At 36.8% G+C, this 23,535-nt stretch overlaps 1 protein-coding gene across 1 annotated transcript in view; it reads right to left on the bottom strand.

Annotated features, from left to right (window-relative positions):
- Positions 1-1,077: 1,077 nt before the first annotated feature.
- The window catches only part of USP6NL (USP6 N-terminal like), a 257,499-nt gene continuing 235,041 nt past the window's right edge, over positions 1,078-23,535 (bottom strand). Inside the window, exon 14 of the mRNA XM_042780231.1 lies at positions 1,078-2,489. Coding sequence (XP_042636165.1) covers positions 1,078-2,489 — 1,412 coding nt within the window. The remainder of the gene's footprint in view (positions 2,490-23,535) is intronic.

The raw sequence follows: 23,535 nt of genomic DNA, 5'->3' as shown, positions 1-23,535 counted from the left end.
CCTTCTGTGTGAGGCATTGCAAAAATTTAAGGGCAGAAGTAAGAAGTAACCATAATGTTAATCCTGCTTTCAAATGAGTTTCAAAGGAGTTTATTCTGCTGCCCCACGTGAGTGCTTGATGATCAGTAACTTGCAACTTCTCCTGCTGGCATTCATTGGAAAGCTAGCTGTATGGCAGCATTTCTTTTGCATCTGGCAACCAATACTCTGCTCAGAGCTTTGCAAGAGGCAGACCACAACAAAGGGCACAAAAGCACTAAAATTAAACTGGTGCAAATGGATACAATGAGAGCTGCACCTCCAACCATATAAGCTTACTTTAACTGCCCAGATTTTTTAGCACCATTAAGTGGTTAGCCTTTCCTTCAGATGCCTTTAATTTTCAGATTGAAAGACAATGGCAGCAAATGAACAAGAATAATGAGCATTCTGTGAGATGTTGAACTAATAAAGCCAGGGAAATCTCTTCAGTCAGTTTTAGGGCCTGGATTAAAAATACAAGGGGGGAGGGTAAATAACTTGACTAAAGGGTGAGCTAAGGAAAATAAGAAGTGCAAATTGTTCCACTGATCAAGATTTAAAGTATTTGTGAAAACATTTCCTTAGTTCTGTGTTCAAATGTGTATGCATAGATGCCCACAATTATCTATGAAAAGACACATATACTACATGTAGCCTTAAAAATATCTATTCTACACACACAGTTTTTCAGGGCTTTTAACACATTACTCAAAATAGAATGGGCCAATAGAGTAAAAATGGTCAGGTTCTGGAGAAAGATATAAATGAAACTGAGTAATGAATTATTATTGTGCGTGCATTCCTAAATGCTATTGCTATGTTTCCATGTTAAATTCTTTTTAACAGGTTCGGTGATGATGCAATTTAAAATGTTCACCTTAAGCAGCATCTACATGGCATGAAAATATTTCCATATATTCTTATTACTAACATACGTTAGAATTGTGCGAATTTGTTCACAATCATATAAAATACTGCTTTGGCAATTATAAACATAGCAATGTAGGTTTCATATGTTTTCTATTCTAGTGTCTTTAGTTAAGTATAGATAAATTCTCACAGCAATACTGATTCCTGAACAGAAAGTCCATCCCGATTTCTGTAGTGATATGCTGGAGGCGAGGGCCCTGAATATTGATACCGAGATGAGTTGGCGTCTTCCAAATCTGGCGAAGTTCTATAGCGCACAGGACTATCCACTGAAACTGCTGGGAGGTTATGGTCTTGAAAGGTTACATGCTGAAAGGCTGAATATTTTGGTAAATTGCTTAAGTGGCTGCGATTAGCATCTTGATTCCATGACTGTTCTCGCATCTCAGCTTTGTATGTGTAACTAACTTCTGACCATTTTCGGTTATTTGGCAAATAATCCACTGGAGGAATGATGAATTTTCCATTCTTTGGAGACCCTGAATATCCCCCAGCACCAATATCAACAGGAAAGACTTCTATTCGACTAGATGGTAATACAATTGGAGTTGGGCGGCTGTACGGTTTTTCTGGAGAAGTATTTACTGAGAGAGAAGAACTATAAGGTCTCCTGGAAGGATTAATTTGAGTTCCACAGTTAAACTGTGGAGACACAGTGCTGCTGTTAGCAGTAGGGATGTGTTTTGGAGAATTTCCATGGTAAACAGGGGGATTACTATAGGATGGTGGATGTATTGTCCCATGATCGTCTCCATCTAACTGAGATGGACATTTTACATAACTTGGAGGCTGTACTTTAAAAGTAAAATGGTTGGATATTTTTGATGGACTAGAACTTGGCTCAGCATGCTTTCTTGGACTGTTAGAATAAACAGGATTCCTTGGGTTTTGCGAGTAAGCCCTTTCTAGTGCCTCTTCAACAGAAGCTCCATTATCATTTTCAGCTCCAGGTACGTTATCATACTGTGATGCATTGGAACCACGTTTCCCTTCATCAGCATCCAAAACCTTAATCTTTTGCCTTGCATTTGACCTTTGAATATCAGTAGAACTTGGGATGGTGATTTTAAGTGTGGGGTTTGCTGATCTACTTTTGCCTTCAATGGCATACTTGGCAGTTTTTTCAACAGCTGAAGTATCTGAAGGTTTATTCCATTTGGGCACAAATTCCTTTCTGACATCTGAAGTAGCATTGCTGTTTTGGTTAGCAGCTGCATTAACATATTGCTTGGAATTGTCTTGGGGAACTGATGGAACTTTTCCTTGAATATCTACCTCACCCTTAAGCTTTTTACTATCCTCATCCACAGATTTCCGCCTTGGCTGCCTTACTCTTTCTGGTGTACCAATTCTACTTTGATGGCGAGGGGAATGCTCATATCTTTTATGAGGAGAAGTGCCACTTTCTTTTCTGCTGCCTGTATGTGGACTTGACTTGCCAACATTTCTTTGTCCATTGCTTAGGTGATTAACACCAGCAGAGTGGGATTCAGGTGGAAGCTGCCCCAAAGGTTTCTTGGGATATTCGTCCTCTTTACCTAAAGGGAAAGATAAATGCATAAGTAAAATAAATAAATGAGTAAGTCATATCCAATATAATACACTATTAATAACTATACACTTTTCATAAGTACACTAATTAATATACATAATTACACACAGATAAAGCAGAGAATTTTAGTGGCTTGAAGAGAAGCATTTTTTAGACAGTGAAACTATAACATACCAAAAATCAAAATATTATTAGGCAATGTGTAGGCTGAAATATTTTGCAGCCTTAAGGCTGAGGCTCATTCAATAGTGTACATATGAGTTTTATATCTTCTTAAAACATTGTTACATACTTTTTCAAGAATGCAAAGTTGATACTCTCATTTCTATTCCTAAAACAACCCTGCAGGTCATTAGTTCAACATCTTCCATTACATTATTTTCACTTTAACCTACCTCAATTAAAATGGTTTGTAATCTCAGAAAAATTTTTCCTATCAGCTTCAAGCAGGTCTGCCAAATTTAAGTCAAAGTGATGACCAACTGTGGTCTCAAAGTTGTCTCTAACTAACTGATTATTATTATCTTAAATGCCTTCCACAGTACAATTTCATGATAAAGAGGAACTGTGCTTTCTATTTGAAAGTTAACATTCTGAAAACATCTTTAAATGCCAAAAAAAAAAAAAAAAAATTAAAAATGGGGAGAAGGAGGGGCACAAGAAAGAAAAAGAAAATCATATTTGATTATATTCACTGATTTTAGTTTTATATTTTAAATAATTATTAGAAAATTCATGAAGAATTAAAGGAAGATTTAATAAATTGGCCATTTAGTAACCAGTGTTTAAAAATTATTTTATAATGAACAGATAAAAGACATATATCTTAACCCATGTCACTATTTTCAAGTGAAGTCTTGTTTTTTTCCAAAATGATATTTACAGGATAAGCGTATTATAATAGATAACTTTTAAACAGCAACAACAAAACCCACTGTCGTCGAGATGGATCCGATTCACAGTGACCCCTCCTTGGGTTTCTGAGGCAGTATCACTACAGAAGTAGATTGCCTAACCTTCCTTCCAAGGAGTGGCTGGTTAGCAGAAGGCTGGCAGTTCAAACCCACCAGCCACTCCTCAGAAGGAAGGCTGAGCAATCTGCTTCTGTAGTGATACTGCCTCGGAAACTCAAAGAGGGGTCACTGTGAGTCAGATCTGACTCAACGGCAGTGGTTTTTTTTATTTGTTTAAAAATTATCTTTTATAATATGCTTATCCTGTAAATATTATTTTGAAAAAAATAAGACTTCACTTGAAAATAGTGTCATTGGTTAAGATATATGTCTTTCATCTGTTAATTATAAAATAATATATTCTCACTTAAGTTTTTATACCCTTCAAATACCTGCTCATTCAACCCACCCACCCATCTAACAAATATATACTGATTAAGCTCTGCATAAGGAGCCCTGATGGTGCAGCGGTTAAGCATTCGTTTGCCTGCTAACCGAAAGGTCAGCACAGCAGTTGAACCCATTAGCTGCTCCAGATGAGAAAGATGAGGCAGTCTGCTTCTGTAAAGATTTACAACCTCGGAAACCCTACAGGGAAGTTCTAATCTGTCCTATAGGGTCACTATGAGTTGGAATCGATTTGATAGCCATGGGTTTGGAAGCTCTACTTCAGGAACTGTGCTAGGTGATGGTATATCAGTGGTGGGCAGACCTATGGTCTTTGCTCCAATGTAGCTCACAATCCCAGTGATGACAATTTTATCATAAATCTATATATCATAATTCTCTTTAAGATATTTTGAAAAAGAAGTATTCAGTGAACTTTTCTTTGGGGTGAGGAGAATGAAGAGAGAGAGAGGGAAAAAAAAAACCTCTTTCAATAGTTAAGGAAGCATATCCAGAATCACTGAGCTAAAAATAACATCTGTGCTATTCTAATTCAGTGGTTTTAAAACTTTTAAAAAGCAGGCTCTTTTGTCAAACCAAATTTAATATGAAACTTCAACATATAAAGAAAGTTGCTTTAGTAAAAGTGCCAGAGATGTCGATCTAGGTCTGCCTGCATTTGATAGTTGGGGAAGCAAGTGTTCAAGAGATCTTGCAGTGGCAGAACTTGAACCAGGACCCAATATTTTCACTCTCTGCTCACTGCTTTCTTCCACTATGCCATTTTCATAAAACCCCAAAGAAACTTTTGATGATGTTTTACTGAATTTAACTTTACTTTGATAATATTTATGTAAGCTTTTCATTTTATACACTTGGGAACACAAATAGCATCAGAATTGGAGTATATTTGTAAACTATACTGTTTGTTTCATTGATTAATTCATTCAACAAATATATATCAAGCAACTACCATGTATTGGACTGTAACAGGTCCTGGCAAAACAATGATAAAACAAGACAGTTGAAGTTCCTGCCCTTATGGAGCTTAAAGTCTAGTTGTAGAGAGTGCTATGAAGAGACTTACAGCAGGATAAAGCTATTAAAATGACTGGAGGTGAGGCAGAGCAGGGACTAGTTCAAGCAGGAACAAAGGCTCTATGCCTAGAGAGAATGGCTGGAGATGAAGTAGGAAAGACCAGCAGAGCCACTATAGAAGGGACTCTGGAATTCTATTCTGAGTAAATTGTAAAGTACTAGAGGTTTTGCAGCAGGAGAGTAATGTGATCTGATGTATATCTTAAAGTCATCTTTAAACAGTGGCCTTGACTTAGACTGTGTGATAATTAATGATAATAATAATAATGATGGCTAATACTCATTAAACCCATTGACATCAAGTTGATTTTGACTATCAATTTCACAGCGAACTTCTAGGCAGGGGAAAACTGCTCCACTGGGTTTCCAAGGCTGTAAATCTTTACAGAAGCAGGCAACATCTTTCTCTCATGGAGCAACTGGTGGGTTTGAACTGTCAACCTTTTGGTCAGCAGCTGAGCACTTAACCACTGTCATCAGGCCTCCTCATAAAGCACTATGTGTCAGTCACTGTTTTTTTTTTTTTAATTGTCATATAATGCTAACAGTAGGTATAATATGTAGATCATTGCTATTACTTTCATTTTATAGAGAAGGAAACAAAGGTACAGACACTAACTTGCCCAAGGTCTCACAGTTAGTAAGTGGTAGACCCAGGAATGAAACCAGAGTTGATTCTAGAGGCTTTGTTCTTCACTCCTACACTATGTGGTGAGAAGTGGGTTTTTGGATATATTTTTAAGGCAGAATTCACATACTTGCAGAATGGATAGATATCAATTGTGAGGGAATGAGCATAGTAAGCTGAGTAAAAGGTGACTCCTGGTTTACTGATAGCAATAAATACTATTCAGCAACTGTAACAATACTATTTAATAACAATATGAATTACTCTTATATCTTTTATTTTAAGATATGTGGACAAATTACTTTAAATGATAACCTAAACTCTAAAATGCTTGTAGTTGAGAAAAATTTTTCTTTGCTTTATGAATGTTGTATTTAAAATGACCTGAGACATCTTAATTTAGTTTCTGACTAGTCAACACATGAAAAACATAGAACTGAGGAAAGTTGACTGAATTGTAGCCCAAGTAAAGAATATTTACAAATAATTATTCAATCTATTTGCTTAAATCAAATTAAATTAAAATCTATGCAATAGCCCCAAATAGTTTTCATCAGTTCTACAAAATAGTTATTCAGGCTACCATGAGTCAGAATTGACTCAATGGCAACTAACAACATGAATATTCCTTCTTCCCTGCAGCAAATAACCCCAACCCCTAACAAACATAAATTATCAGTAAGATATAAAGATCTATGTAACAGGAAAACCAAGTTTATAAACTTTTGTCTCCCCACCCCCTGACAATATTCTAAGGGCAGGATGCAGTAATTTGAATAGTTGATTCAATGGCTGGTTAATATTCCAGAGAGAAAATGGTATCAACCCTTTCAGGTTGACTGGTAGGAACCCGATGAAAACATAACCATGAAGAAGAAAACTGTGGCACCCAGAGGGTGGTTAATTCATGCCTGCAAGATGTGCTGTTACAAGGACAAAACTGGATTAGTTGTAGAGATTCTCACGCTGAGCCCTTTAAGCTGCCCCACTTCTCCACCACTCAATGGCTTTTGGCAGCCTGCAGAGAAAGCCACCAATTTTTTAGTTCATATAAATTAATTGCAAATGTTTTTAGAATTCTCCATAGATGTATTAAAAAAAAAAAAAAAAAAGGGACAGATTTCAAAATGAATTGTGATTGCACCTTGCATGTTTACTCAATGGAGTATCACTCTGTCAGGAAAAGCTGTAAATATTTCTTTTAGACTTGATTGTACATGCTCAGATTTGTTTTCAGTGTTTTAAATTATTATCAATTCACAATTCATGAAAACAAAATTCACTTGAAATTGGGTGTTTCAAAGGTTAGTTCTTCTTAGATTTTTACACTAAATCTCAAACCTGGCCTGCTTTTCTAAAAACAAATTTTATGAACTTTTTCTTTCAGTAAAAATTACACATTTTATTATTTAGGATGACTTGCTGTTGTGGTTCTAGCACATTTTCAATGTCAACAATGTAATGAAACCAACTATAATAATTAAAATTATCTTCTAGAACTACCTCAAAAAGACAACTGAACAAAGCAAACGTAGTATCAGATCCACAGGGACAACTAGAGTTGTATTACTTTGCAGATTCCTATGTAGATTTCTGTGTCTTGTAGTCACCAACTTACTGCTAGGCATGGTCAATGTGAGGTTGGCTTCCCATTTAAGAGTTTAGATTAAAACTCAGCTATAGCTACTTCTTGATGATGATGGAGATGAAAGGGTACCTTTTTAGTATGGTACCCTGCAATCTTCTAGGTTTGGACTAACCAAAAGAGAATAGAATGGCGAATACTTCCCTTTTCCTGAATACTGCAGTTGAAATGCATTAACTGTTCTGGCAGTCACACAGTACTGCTGAGCCCCAGCCCTTTTTACAGATATTTCACAAATGCTGTTAACTACACTTCTGTGGTATAGTTGATACAGCATGGTTTTCAGGATCAAAGAACCTTAGTTTGAATACTGACTCTGCCACTAATAAACTATATACTTGTAAATGACAAATTATGTAGCCTCTTTGAATCTCAGATTTCTCATTTTAAATGAAGATAGCAATATCTATTTTGCAGATTGGCTATGAGGATTTGTTAATATATGAAAAAGCCTACCATATTTCCTGGCATATAACTGATACTTAGTAAATGGTAGTTATTATATTATTACTCTATGCTTAAATAGCTATTTTTAGACAGATTAAAAGTGCTTTATATTTATTTCTATCAAAGTTTATCTTATTTTGATTCAACAATTCACCTTGAGATCTCTTTGGAATTTAACATTAATTATCCCTCCCCATGTAATGGTACCCAAAAATCTAAATGCCAAGCTATCAATGTTTTCACCCAAGTGATTGATAACAAATACTGAATTTGGTAGGACCAAAAATGAAGCATCCTAACTTCTTTAAAATATAAAGAACTCTTGAGTGAGACGGGAAGATGGAATCTTACCTGTAGCCCATACATTAGTTCCTTCTAGCATCTAAGTGCCTAAAAAATTAGGTACACTGGTTTGAAGTGGAATCTAGAACTCTGAACAACTCATTAGGTCAGAGTACGTCACACTCAGGAGACTAGGATTAGACAGGAGAGAAAGGCAGTGCAATTACCAGGAAAGAAAAAAAAAAAAAAGGCGAACCTGCCCTGTGGAGTGCCGACCAGCCAGTGAGACAGGGCATCGGAGGGCTCCAGGCAGTGGAGAGAATGCACTGGAGGACCTGTGGCCACTCCATGGATCTACCTTCAGCACCTGCTTTTATCAGTAAACTTGGGACCACTGGGAGGGAGCAGAGACTCCTCCGGCTCTGGGTGCTGCTGAACTGGGAGCAGAGTGGGAAACATGCTGCAAGTAGGCGGGCCTTGTGTCAATCTTGTGGCGGGGATCAGGGCAGCTATTTCAGGACAGGGTTTTGGCATGGAGGGGCCTGGAGTATGGAGTTTTTGTGGTGGGCCTGTGAGTAACAGTATAATATCATCAAAGCCCTGGAAATGGCTACTGGTGCCTTGGAGCTTTTTTTTTTTTTTTCTCTTTTCTTCCTCCTTTCTCTGCCTCTCCCCTGCTTCATCCAATAGAAAAACCACATTAAGCCACCACAACACCTGCCAGCTGGAATCCTAAACCCCCTTCACAAACAGAGACCTGCATGCACATTCCACACAGTGATTCCATCATCACAAAGAAAACTGCAGAGCAACCCAGCACACCTCAATTAATATACAAAAAATAAAATACACCAGCTCCACCTTTGCAAAAATATTAAATCATAAAATCAAGACAAAACAAATAAATACATAACTAACAGTTAAAGACAACCTCAAAATGTCTAGGAAACAACAGGCAACATGAAATCAAACAAAAAAACAGGATAAGACAACAGAAATAAAATCCCAAACAAAAGTCTCATTAAACATGGAGGAAGGCAACAGAATTATCCGAGAAGGAATTTAGAAGGTAAGTTTATAGAGCTCTACAAGAGCTTAAGGAAACCCCAAACAGAATCAAGGAAAATAAGACAGTGCCCTGGAAGAACTCAAAAAAACCACTCAAGAACAAAATAACAAGATTAATACACAATCACAACACATACAAAAACAGCAGTTAGAAATCCAGAAGATGAATATCAAAATTACTGAATTATACAACACAGTAGAAGCACAAAAGAATAGGCTAGAACTGGCTAAAGAACACATTTCCCAACTAGAAGATAAATCCCTTCACACCAGCCTGTATGAAAAAAAATCAGAACAAAGATTTATTTAAGAGAAATGAAGAGAACCTAAGAGTTATATGGGACAACATGAAAACATACAACATACGCCAGAACAAGAAGAGATGTTTAAAACCTCTGAGAAAACTGTGGAAGACTTACTAACAGAAAACTTTCTCCATATCATGAAGGAAGAAAAGATATTTGTCCAAGAAGCTCAAAGAACCCCATATAGGATAGATCCCAAGAGAAAAACACCAAGGCATATCATAATCAAACTCTCCAAAACCAAAGACAAAGAATCTTGTGAGCTGCTCGAGACAAAAGAAGTATTACTTATAACAATCAAACAGGCTGAGTTCTGATTACTCAGAAGAAATTATGCAGGCAAGACGGAAATGGGATGGCATATATAAAACACTGAAGGAAAAAAACTTGCAACCAGGAATCCTACATCTAGCCAAATTGTCCATCAAAATGAGGGCAAAATCAACATATTCTCAGACAGGCAGAAATTAAGGAAATTTATGAAAACCAGACCAACCCTACAAGAAATGCTTAAGGAAGTCCTTCCAATAGAGAACTCATAACAGAGAACAACAAAATTAGGACAGTGATATCAACACTAAAGCCAAATCAGACATAGATACTTAAAATAAGACCATGGAACATTGTATAATAAAAACAAGGAAGTCAATCTGCACATGACAACAGCAACTAACCAAATAGAGGGAATAAAAGTTCTAGGTACAAAACTTTCAAATGGAGCGGAAAACAGGACAATGTCTTCACAGTATGCACTGTTCTAAAAATGTAGAGACAAGAATGTACTCCAAGGTAACCACAGAGAAAATTAACAATCCCTCTAAGCAAACCCAGAAGGAAGGAAAAAATATGGTTTAGTAAGCACAAAACCAACAACAAAGAAGAAAAGAGAGGAAGCTCTTGACAACAAAACAAACTCAGCACAGAAAAGTATATGGACCAAGGAAACTCCAACAACACGACAAAAAAACACAATAGAATGACAGCAATCAATGTATATCTATCACTAATTACACTCAATGTGAATGGACTAAATGCATCAATCAAGAGAAAGAGAGGGGCAGACTGGATAAGAAAAAAAGACCCATCAATATGCTGCCTACAAGAGACCTACCTTAGACACAAAGATAAAAACAGATTAAGAGTGAAGAGGTGGAAAAAAGTATACCAAGCCAATGGTAACCAAAAAAGACCAGGAGTGGCAGTATTAATTTCTGATAAAATAGATTTCAAGGTGAAAGGCAACATAAGAGACAAAGAAGATCACTGTATGATGCTGAAAGGGTCAATTGACCAAGAAGACATTATGATAATATACCTATGCACCCAATGTAAGTGCTCCAAAATACATGAAGCAAATATTAATTGAATTGAAAGGGAAAATAGACAACTCTACAATAGTAGTAGGAGCCTTTAACACACCACTTTCAAGGAGGGACAGATCAACTAGAAAAACAACTCAACAAAGATACAGAAGAACTCAACAACATAATCAACCAACTCGACTAGACATATACAGAGCACTCCACCTAACAAAAGCACAATTAACATTCTTCTCCAGTGCACATAGATCATTCTCCAGAATAGACCATATGTTAGGAGATAAACAAGCCTCAACAAATTAAAAAACAATGAAATACTACAAATCATCTTCTCGGGCCACAATGCTATAAAATTAGAAATTAATAATAGGAAGATCAAGGAAAAAACATCAAACGTGGAAGTTGAACAATACACTGCTCAAAAACTACAGGGTGATAAAGGAATAAAAAGTGAAATAAAATCATTCCTGGCAACAAATGAGAATGAAGATACATTATACCAAAACCTATGGGACACAGAGAAAGCAGTACTCAGAAGTCAGTTTATAGCAATAAATGCATACATCAAAAAAAGAGGAAAGAAACAAAATCAACACTCTAACTCAACAATTCAACAATTAGAAAAAGAACAACAAAAGAATCCTACAGTATCTAGAAGGAAATAATAAAGATAATAATAAATAATAATGATAATAAACAGCAGAAATAAATGAAACAGAAAACAAAACAAAACAAAATACAAGAGAAAAATCAATAAAACAAGAAGCTGGCTCTTAGAAAAGAATAAAAAAATTGACAAACCACTGGCAAATCTAACAAAAGAAAAGAAAGAAAAGATGAAAATTACAAGAATAGTAAATGAAAAGGGTGTCATCACAACAGAACCAACTGAAATAAAAAAAGATACTGACAGAATATTATGAAAAACTGTACTCCAACAGATTTGAGAACCTAGAAAAGATGGACAAGTTTCTGGAATCACAAGACCTACCTAAATTATCCCACTCAGAGATAGAATACTGGAACAGATCCATAACAAAGGAAGAAATTGAACAGGTCATAAAAAACTTCCCACAAGAAAAAGTCCTGGCCCTGATGGCTTCACTAGACAATTTTACCAAATATTCAGGGAAGAGTTGACACCTATATTACTCAAGCTATTCCAGAACACAGAAAAAGATGGAATACTCCCAAATTCATTTTATGAAGCAAGTGTAACACTAACACCAAAACCAGGGAAAGACACCACTAAAAAGGAAAACTATAGACCAATATCCCACATGAACATAGATATAAAAATCCTCAACAAAATCCTAGCCAACAGAATCCAACATATCAAAAAAATAATACATCCTGACCAAATGGGATTCATAGTTGGTATGCAAGGATGGTTCAACATCAGAAAAACAATCAATGTAATCTACCACATAAACAAAACAAAAGAACCATATGATTACATCAATCGATGCAGAAAAGGCATTTGATAAAATACAACACCCATTCCTGTTCAGAACTCTCAGCAAAACAGGGATAGAAGGGCATATATGAAAAGCTAATGGCCAACATTATTATTAATGAAGAAAGATTCAAAGTATTCCCCTTATGAACAAGAACCAGACAGGGATGACCTCTATCATCACTCCTATTTAACACTGTATTGGAAGTCCCGGCCAGGGCAGTAAGGCAAGAAAGACAAATAAAAGGCATCCAAATTGGCAAAGAGGAAATAAAGCTATCTCTATTTATGGATGATATGATCCTGTACATAGAAAACCCAAGAGACTCAGCAAAAAACCTACTGGAACTAATAGAGAGGTTCAGTAAAGTGGCAGGATACAAGGTCAACATACAAAAAGCAGCTGGATTCCTCCACACCAACAGAGAGGCAAATGAAAAAGAAATAAGAGAAAAAGCAATTCACATGTTCAATGCAATCCTGATCCAAATACCAACAAAATTTTTTAAGGACGTAGAAAAACCAATTACTAACTTCATATGGAAAGGAACGAGATCTTGGACAAGCAGACCACTACTGAAGAACAAAGTGGGAGGTCTCACAGACCGAGATCTTAAAACCTACTATACAACCACAGTAGTCAAAACAGTGTGGTATTTTTACAATGACAGACAGATAGACCAATGGAACAGAATCGAAAACCCAGAAACAGACCCATCCATCTATGGACAACTGATCTTTGACAAAGGTCCAAAACCCATTGAATGGGAAAGAGACAGCCTCTTTAACAAACGGTGCTGGCAAAGTTGGACATCCACTTGCAGAAAAATGAAACAAGTCCCACACCTCACCCCATACACAAAACAAACTCAAGTTGGATCAAAGACTTAAATGTAAAACCGAAAACTATAAAATTCATCAAAGATAAAATAAAGGCAAATCTAGAAGCCCTAATTTATGGCATAAATAGACTATCAAATGTAACCTAGAATGCACAGGAGGTAGAAGAGAAGCTAGATGACTGGGACCTTTTAAAAATTAAATTCTTATTATGCATCGAAAGACTTCGTCAAAAAGGTAAAAAGAGAACCTACAGATTGGGAGAAAATATTTGCCTATGACATATCTGACAAAGGACTTATCTCCAAAATCTGTAGAAAACTTCAACACCTCAAAACCAAAAAGACAAACAATACAATTAAAAAATGGGCAAGAGACATGAACGGGCACTTCACTAAAGGCTGGCAGCCAACAAACACATGAAGAATTGGTCACAATCTTTAGTCATTAGAGAGATGCAAATCAAAACAACGATGAAATATCACTTCACCCCAGCAATAACAGCAAAATTCAACAGGACAGAAAATAACAAATGGAACAGTTCAACAGGACAGAAGATAACATTTCTGAACTTGAATGCTGGCGAGGTTGCTGAGAGATTGGAACTCTTAGACACTGCTGGTGGGATTGTGAAATGGTACAACCATTGTGGCAAATGGTATGGAGTTTCCTTAAAAAACTGAAAATAGAAATACCATTTGAGCCAGCAATTGCATTACTAGGAATATATCCTAAAGAGATGAAAGGCAGGACATGAACACATATGCACACCTATGTTCATCACAGCACAATTCACTACAGCAAAGTGATGGAAACAATCTAAATGCTCATCAACAAATGAATGAATAACCAAATTATGGTACATTCACACAATGGAATACTATTGTGGTGTAGGAAATTACATAGTATGGTTTTTCTACCCATAAATCTTTGTAAACTCCGTGTTGGAATTTGCCATGAGCAACTGAGTAGCTCCTGATTGCTAAAGTTATTCACCTGGGGTATTTCTGTTGAGAGTGGCACAAAACAATCTTCTGGTAAGTTAGCTCCCTCTCAGGTGTATAGAATTCTGATTTTGGGATTGGTTAGTTTGACCACTCTGCCAGGTTCAAAAGGAGCCCTCCTAGAGGCAGAAGGGGTCTCTCTGACTGGTGGCTGAGAAAGACGTGCTGCTGAGAGAAAAATGCTCCTGAGAGACATGTGCTGCTGAGAGAGACAAGCACTGCTGAGAGAGAGACGTGAGAAACATACACTGCTGAGAGAGTGATGTGCTATTGAGACTGCCAGCTACTGAGTGAGATGGCCAGCTGCAAGACACTGAGTGCATTTCTGAACTTTAATTGTAGCCTGTTGCTTCCCTAATAAATCCCGTAATTTGTGAGTTCTGTGTGGCCACTGCAGTGAATTATTAAACCCAATAAAGAGGTGGTGAGTGCTGTGGGAGGAACGGTTGGTGGCAGGATTGGTGAAAGGGCTGGAGAGAGGCAGCATGTCTGGCCTCACAGGAATAGACCTTGGGCTAATGATGGTGACTGTTTTCCTCTTACGGGGCTAGAGGAGGTCAGAAGATGAGGCCTCCCTGCCCCTTTGGCAACTTTGCTATATTAAAGAACAATGAAGGATATGTGAAACATCTCACAATGTGGATGAGCCTGGAGGACATTATGCTGAGTAAAATAAGTCAATCACAGAAGGACAAATATTATATGAGCCCATCACTGTAAAAAAAAAAAAAAAACAAAGAAGGGTTTGCTTAAGGAAGGCAACTCACTTTGTAGGTTACTGGGATGGGGAGGGAAGGGGAAGGAATAATCTGGGCTGTTTGGGGGCCACATACTGAGGTGAGTAAGGGGAAGGATGTTATGGAAAGAGTCAGTGACCAGCATGATAACACTGGGGAAAGGGAGGACATCGAATTGTGCACATAAGATATAGACAACAAAGGCTAATGCCAGTATATACACAATACTGCATCACCATTAACACCAAACACCAGACTACAGATAAACACATAAACATCTGAGAAGATCAGATGGGGGGTCAGTGAACAGGATTATACTCTAGACCAAGGATAGATTCAGCTGAGGCTAATCTTGCACAGATACCAGTGATACAAAACACCTGCAATCCTTACAGAAACAACAGAAGACAGACATAGAACAATCCCTCACAGACAGCCAGACACTGTGGGAGAGAGATCCAATGGATCTACCAACTCAGGGCCATGGTATTGGTGGGTACCAGACTCAATTGGCACAACAAAATACATAGAAGTCTTGTTCCACAACCTACATTGGTGAGTAGCGACTGGAGTCTTAAAAGCTTTCGAGCGGCTGTCTAAGATGCAGCTAATGGTCTCCTATTGTTGGAAGCAAAGAAGAGTGCAAAAAACCAAGGGCATTTGGAAGCAATCAGCTACAGGACATGATGGACCCGAAGACCAGAAGAAGTAGATGGTGCCTGGCTACCAATGCCAACCACTTAGGAAAAGATCAAAACTGGAGATCCTAGACAGAGTGGGAGGAAAATCCTGGAACAAAATCCAAAAATACATAATGACCAGGATTACTGGTCAGATGAAGTCTGGTGGGACCCTCAATACTATGGGATATACTTCAGGCCTGGAATAAAACTCACTCCCAGGGGCTGGCTCTCAGCCCAACAGTAAACAAGACATACACATAGACCACTCAACCTAGAAGGACACACCCACATACTCTATGGAGATGCATCCCTTCGATCAATTGACCACAGGGCACCAGAGGGGCAACATTTGCATGAGAGAAATGCAGGACACACAGGAGTGCATAACTATGAGGGGCATGGGGGGTCTTGGGAAAGGGTTACTGGGAACAGAATGGAAGACAGTGGGTTAGGGTTAGGATGGTAATTGGGGAGTGAAACCAAATGTACACAAAATGTTGAATGTAAAACAAACTCTGCTCTGTAAAATTGTACCTAAAGCACAATAAATAAATAAATACAAATATAAAGAACTCTTAAAAATCAATAAGACAATGATGGATACCCCATAGGAAATTAAATAAAGGATGTTAACAAGAAACTCACAGAAGAAAGCAAGCCAGTAAATATATCAAAAGTTATTAGAGAAACATATACTAAAACACTTCTAAAATTGTGTGTCTATCTCACTACTGTGGTTTTGGAGATGCAGTGCACATAAGCAACTTACAAGAAATTCAAATTAGTGCAACTTTCTGCAGAGCAATTTTACAAAATGTATTAAAGTTTAACACCCCTGGGTGGTGTAAATGGTTTGCTCCGGACTACTAACTTAAAGGTTGGCAGTTCAAATCCATCTAGCGGTGTTGTGGAAGAAAGGGCTGGCAATCTGCTTCGAGAAAGGTTATAGCCAAGGAAACCTTATGGAGCACTTCTACTCTGTAACACATGGGGTCTCCATGAGTTGCACCTGATACAATGGCAAGTTTATGATATAGCAATTCCACCACTGGAAATTTATCCTAAGAAAATAATTAAGGCATGTGCAAATTTTTGCTATAAGGATGCTCATAACTGCATTGTTTTAGAAAAATTAAATGATGAAAAATTCTATGCTCAATAGAATAACAATAAGTAGCTATTATTATTCAATAGAATAATAATAAGTAACAATTATGGAACAAAAATACAGTGAAGTAAATTATGAATAAAGCATAGAAGTCTATTGCAATGTTAATATATTACGACATAACTGGTAAAAAAGCAATAAACAGTATGTACAACATAACTCCACTTATATGAACAATATATAGACTTAAGTCTATATGTCTAGAAAAATGACTATAGAGAATACTAAACTGTTAACACTAGTGGTTAGCACATAAACCAAAAAAAGGTGTATTTAGATTAATTTTTACTTCTGCTTAACTTTTTGGAAAAAAAAAATTACAAAAATACATATTTGTATAGTAAAGACATAAAAAGTTTAAACACAATGAATACTCTTCTATTAGATTTTCCCCAGGATGGTTGTGGTGGTTAAGTTTGTGTGTCAAACTTGAATGGGCCTGGTTGAGTGGCTGGGCAGCTGGATGTAATACTCCCCATGATGAGACTGGTAATCAACTCCATGGTAGAATCTACTGTGAGCAGCTGAGTAGCTGCATTTGGGAATGTGGTCTTCTTCCCATATATAAGAACAGATTTGGTAATGGTCTCTAGCTTATGGCATGCTTGGACCCTGCATATAGCCATGTTGTTGTTCAGCAGCCTGCCATGCTCTGCCAACCTTGGGACTTACAATGGACTTGAATTAATGGCCTGCCGTGTGGTTTGGTAACATTGGGACTGTGCCATTTTATTTTTCAACCTTGGGCTTGTTAGCCTCAGCAGCTAGTAGCTGCGTAAGTGAAAAGATGCCTCTAGCTTCACTGGGCCGGGAGCTGGAGGGAGAGCTGAAGCTCAAGGTCGAGGGGCTTTCACCCAGCCCCTAGAGCCTGGCACTTGGAACTCAGACTTCTAGCCTCCCGAACTGTAAGAGAATAAACTCCTCTTTGTTCAAGCCATCCCATTTGTGGAACATTCTTGTCAGAGCGGCACTAGGTATCCAGAACAATGGTATTATTCTGCAATTTTGATATTTGGGTTTATAAAAATATTTTTATTATGTGCAAGAATATCGTAAGAATTTGTCAAATGCTTTATTTTTACTCAGTTACACTAGGTTGACAGCATTCTTCTGATTCACTAAATGAGCAATCTTAACATAAAACAAAATTAGATTAACCAGGTATGACATTCTTAATGAAGCCATAATTAGTAATCACCTTCTTTGCTCTCTAAATGCTTCAAATCCATTCTTGTAATAATCCATTCATTGATTCTTGCCTCAGACATCATGTTTATTGGTCTGTGGTTTATATTATCTAATTTTTCTCCCTTTGGAAAAGTGAACCATCCTTCAAACACTTCTCTGTCCTTCAAATACGTCGTTTGGCTCCATAATTTTTCAAAGATTACTGACAATCACAGAGATTTCATATGCAAGTTGACCTAGTCAAACAGAATTTGTTCTTCTAGGGCAAACTTACACAGATCAAGTAACTGGTCTTTTAGTTACAACTTGGCCTGACTGGGCTTCAAGTTCCTCTTACCAATATTTATTTGGATCTTCCCACTCTAAAGCCTCTTTTAATTGAAAACATGGAAACAAAACATAACTGGAATAGTGCCTACCTCCCTCAGTCAGATATAAATGTGTCCGATACTTTCTGGTTCTTCTCATACAAACATAGAGACCCAATGGCTGGCTTTGGCTATCTTATAAGGTAGAGAAGAAGAGGTTAGGATGGGAGCGAGGAGGTAGGTGGGCACAACCAGAGGGGTTAATAAAGGCCAACACAGTGGAAGAGACTTCAAAAAAAAAAAGCAAAAGTTTAGAGTGGGAGTAGAGGCAAGGGTGTGGTGAGGACAGAGGACTAAGAGAGAGAGCGAGAGAGCACTGAACATCCTTTGGGAAAATACTGCCATGGCACAGACTGTCCCTACGTTGTAATATGCAGATAATTCCATTCGGAATCATTTAGATACAGAAAAAGCACATGTTAGTACAGAGTAATTGTACACAGTAAAATGAGAGCGTATAGATCTAAGGTATGTACTTCTCATGAGAAAATAAAAAAAATATTGAAGAGGAAATAATGGAGAGACCAAGGTAGTAATATTTCAAGTAAGAAACAAAATGGAAAATTATGTGTCATACATGCGTGGAATTTTATTTTTTCAATATAAAGGGTAAGAAAAGGATTCACCTTATACTTAACACTACACTTTATATTCAAGTCAATACAGAAATTCCTCTCTCTAAGGAAAAGTCATTAATATCATATGTATCTACACTGTATATTAGAATGAAAAGAAAAATTTAACATGTTCCATTTTCTGAATGACAAGATGCCAAAATGCACACTGGTTTTCAAGAAAACAACAAAAATTGTGATTGTTCTGAAATATACACAAAGGAGCAACTTAAAATACTTTCATGATAGCCAACAATACATTTATTTCCATTTATCTTAAGTATATCATAACTTATCTACAGTAGGAGCTGTGACTTCTACTTTTTTTGCATTCCTTCCTATAGTGTCTAAAGTGCTGACAAAATGGCCATTGAATATATTCATGTAAATTAAAATAATGACATGCTGTCCACAGAAACAGTTCAGAAACACAGTAGTTCTAAATGCCTGAGATAAATGCTAAGAAACTACACATAGAAGGATTTAGAAAACAACAAGTACTGACAAATGGCATTGTTTCTAATTCATTCCTAAACTGACAATCTCTCATTAGGACTCTAATACCACAAAATATATTTTCCAAATACAGCAAAAGTATAAAAACATTCAAATATGACCTCTTTGCCCCTATAAAGATTTTCAATAAGGAAGAATGTAAGGTAATTTGAAAGAGGTAGTAGACAGGGACATAAGAGCTTTCTAAAACATAAGCTCTTAAAAAAATCAATTCCTCCAAATATTAAAGAGTACAGCAGCTTGAACTAGGAGGTCCTGCATAGTTGTAGGGGTAAGGGTAGTCATAGGTACCAGAACCAGCCTGCAGTACTGGATTTGTTTTATTTAAAACAATGCTCATTCATATCTAGTTTCTACAATGATATCCAGCAGGCAGTATGCTAAATACGAACAAGGGGACTCAATATATGGCTTATGACACTGGCATCAACCTCTATCTTCAATAAATATTTGCTGACTTATAACACTGTTGGATTATGTCATATAAAAGTACCACCATATTAGCCTAATGCCCCTGAATAGTATAAAATTCTCAGTAATTCAACAGTGATCAAATGTACAGATGTTTGCATTTAATGAAGGTCAAAGGATCCTCAGGACAGCATTATCTGGTGGAAGAGGACTGTGTCTCTCAAGAGGAGGAGGTTTGAAAAGGGGTGAACAGAGTAGAAGAGGAGTAAAAATAGAAGGAAATAGAGGGGAGGAAAAGGGAACCACAGGAGGTGACTAATGGAGAAGGCCAGAAAGAGAAGAAAAGAAAGTAGAGGGACATAGGAATTGAGAAGACAGAAAATAGAGATGACTACAGGAAACCTATGAGTAGGACATTATCTTCCTTTCTGGAGGCAGGTTGTAACTCTCAAGGCTAAGTGGGAACTTGCTCACATTTCATGAAAAATGGACAGGACAGAGGTCTCTCAGTTCCAACAGCAATACCAAAACTCAAGGACACTGTGCCCAGGCAATCTGACATCAGTAATTAGGAAATTAAAAAGAAACTTAACTTCATTAGAGAGGAGATTCTTTTTGGAAGGTTAATTACTCATCACTAGACTAAAGATATACTGTATAAACCCTGGAAGAAGGATAAATGCCATCACCAGCAATATTTTCATATGCTAATAAGTATTTTCTGTTGTTTTTTCTGTAAGTGTAAATCGAAAGAAAGCATCAATTTTTTTTGTACAATGTCTTTTTAGATCTACCTTAACCTACTGTACTGTAAATACCATACACACACACGTATTCACATTCGTGTACACACACATACACTCACAAATACATTATTATATATCTGGCCTTTGTTAAGCTTCAATACCCCCTTTCACTCCTAAGCAATTAAGTGTATGTAAAAAACTCAAGCATAATTGATATCAAAACAGATGACTATAAAGAGGCAAGAAATATTAATTATTCATATATTCATTCTGTGCTTCTTTTCAAGGGACATAATCAAGTTTTTGCTCATCCTACTATATAACCTGATGCCTAAAATGTTATTCTTTCCTTCTTTCCCCTGAAAACATGGGTTTTTAACTGAAGAATTACTGCTTCACTCTTTAAAGAGTAGGAAAGCACAGCAATTTCTACCAGATATAATGTGGGACATTTTTGTGAAAATACCACATCAATGATTTTATTCACCAATATTCAATCACATAGTTGGTGAGTATTTTTAGTGCTGGTGTCAACAACTAGAATAATATGCTCAGTAAAAGAAAATATAACTTGATACATTTCAGAAATGTTTATTAGTTCATTTTAAGTTTTTTCCTTAAATACAAAAAGGCCAACAAAAAGAAAAATACTTAACCATCCTAAAAGATAAGATAGAGCCCCTTTGAAATCCTTCAGTCTAGCCCATCTTTGATCTTACTTAAGCCTATGTCACCACTCAGTGGATACTACATGCAACTACAAGATTTAGAGATTAATCCCCTCAGAAGGCATTAACAGCCTTTTGGACCCAACAAGAGACATATAATTACAGGAAAGTGCTCTAAGTGCTCTCTCTTGTGAGTTACATTCTACTTTTAAATGTTAAGAATGGAATGTGAGTACTCTGCTGTAACAGTTTTCGGTAAGAAATGGTAGGGGCCACTGTAAGAAAAATTATTCTGGGAAAGAGGCATCTTGGTAGGAGTGTCTTGTTCCCTATCAGACCAAAATTAAGTCCAAGTGATTTTTAAAATATCATCACTAAATTGCTGATTTCAAATTTATATCTGAAAAATGAAATGTATATATTTCTGCTTAAGGAACTATCAGCTAGAAGAATACAGAATTCAAACACTATTAGAGGCTTTAACAAGGCAAGCAAACAAATAAGGTTAGTTTTCGAAATTTTATAGTTGTTGTTGTTATGTGCCGTCTAGTTGGACCTGACTCACAGACAAAAAGGTCAAAAGTATTGCTGTTGTTGTAATGTGCTGTTGAGTTGGATCCAACTCATAGCGACCCCTCCTTGGGTTTCCAAGGCAGTATCACTACAGAAGTAGATTGCCCCATCTTCCTGTATATAAACTTCAAATTACAAATTCAAATCAAGAACTCATTTACCTATTTGAAATTGGCATTAAAAAGTCTGACTTGACTAAATTTTCTTAAATATAAATATCTAAAATACTAAACACAGATTCCTTAGCTTAGAAATTCTTACTGAATTAATAACCTGTGTTTGACTCTCAAATTTTTCCATTCTAATTCTATATGTTTTCCAATTAAAAGATATTTTTTAAAACAAATTTGGGAGTAGTTTCTCAGTTAGTTCAAATACAAGTTGGGACTCTTAACTGAATTCGCTTCCCCAACTGTGAGGCTGAGCTTCTTATTATTGCCAAGCCAGTGCCCCTCACATAGTTTAGTCACACAGTCCAGGTGTTTTAGATTCAAGTTCCACATTACCTAATTCTTCTCTTCAAGGAAGTCTGTATCTTCAAACCAAGGAGGATCTGTCACCTGACTGCATTTTGCATTTCTTTGATCTTTTACCTTTAAATATCTTAAACCTGATGGAACTCTGTGTTCTTTTCATCTGTTTCTTATCTGGTAGTGCCATAATTCTTACATTAAATGTATTTATTTTAATTTTGAATAGCATTCCTGGTTTTAACTAATTTGCAGTCCCAATTTATCAGTATTATAATTAGTAGCTTACAAATGAGGAAACTTCGGCTTCAAGGTTAAACACTTGGCCAAGACCATACAGCTGGTAAAGGACAGGCCTGATAACTGAACCCAGGCCAGCTTCCAAAGACAGTGCTATACGTTATACCAAACTGGCAACTACTACTTAAAATGAGCAATTTTAACATATCATGGGGATTCACATTTCTTTGCCTTTGAATATGCTTCCCCCTCAAGAATGCCCCTAATAATTCCCCCCTTTTTACAATTTGGGTTATGTGTCACCTCCTTCCTGAAACCTTTTCAGCCAGTCCCTAACTTCCCCACAGCTGGAGAACTGACCACCTGTGTTTTGTGCCTGAATTATACCCTTATGTGTGCTTCTATCCTCATACTTAACAGTGTGTTGCTATTTGTGTTAGTTTGTGAGTCTTTATTAGACTGGGATAGGTTCCTCGATGAGAGTGACCACGTCTTTGTGTCACCAGGACTGGCTTGTAATGATGTTCAATCAATACTTTTTGAATGAATCAATGAAGTTGTAATATAATTTTTAGATTATAAAAACCTATCTACAAAGGGAATGCAAAGGATGATGTGACCATTCTGTAGCCTCATTGTGATAGTGGTTACTTGAATCTATACATGTGTTAAAACTCATAGAACTGTACACACGCACACATATACAGACATATACACACAAGTCAGTTTTACTGTGTTTTTGGAAAAATCTCTGTCCCACTTTTGAGACTTAGAAGGGTGTTCACTTTTATTTGTTTATATTATATAAACATGTTGCACACTATGATTTTTATGTGTAATGTATTGAAAATCTAAGAAACATTTAAAATTAAATGATTTTATTATGATCTATAGAGTTTATGTGGCAATAAATAGGTTTATAGTGAGAAACATATTTAAATAATTGTCTCTTTTCTACTTTCTTCATCTTTCAAGTTTAGTGTGCTGGAAAAAAGTCAAGTTTGCAAGCCTAACTACAATAAGTTTTTTAATTTTTTTTTTACTACTCTAACTAAGGGAACTCTGGTAGCTTAGTGCCTAAGGCACTTGACTGCTAACCAGAAGGCTGGCGGTTCAAACCCACCAGCCACTCCTCGGAAGGAAGGCTGGGCAATCTACTTCCGTAGTGATACCACCTGGGAAACCCAAGGAGGGGTCGCTATGAGTCAGGTCCGACTC

Source organism: Orycteropus afer, unplaced genomic scaffold (assembly GCF_000298275.1).
Source record: "Orycteropus afer afer isolate SDZICR_OR568_19922 unplaced genomic scaffold, OryAfe1.0 scaffold00028, whole genome shotgun sequence".
In the NCBI taxonomy this organism is placed as follows: Eukaryota; Metazoa; Chordata; class Mammalia; order Tubulidentata; family Orycteropodidae; genus Orycteropus; species Orycteropus afer.
Note: the sequence above shows the minus strand (reverse complement) of the source record. Positions and strands in the feature narration are given on the sequence as shown.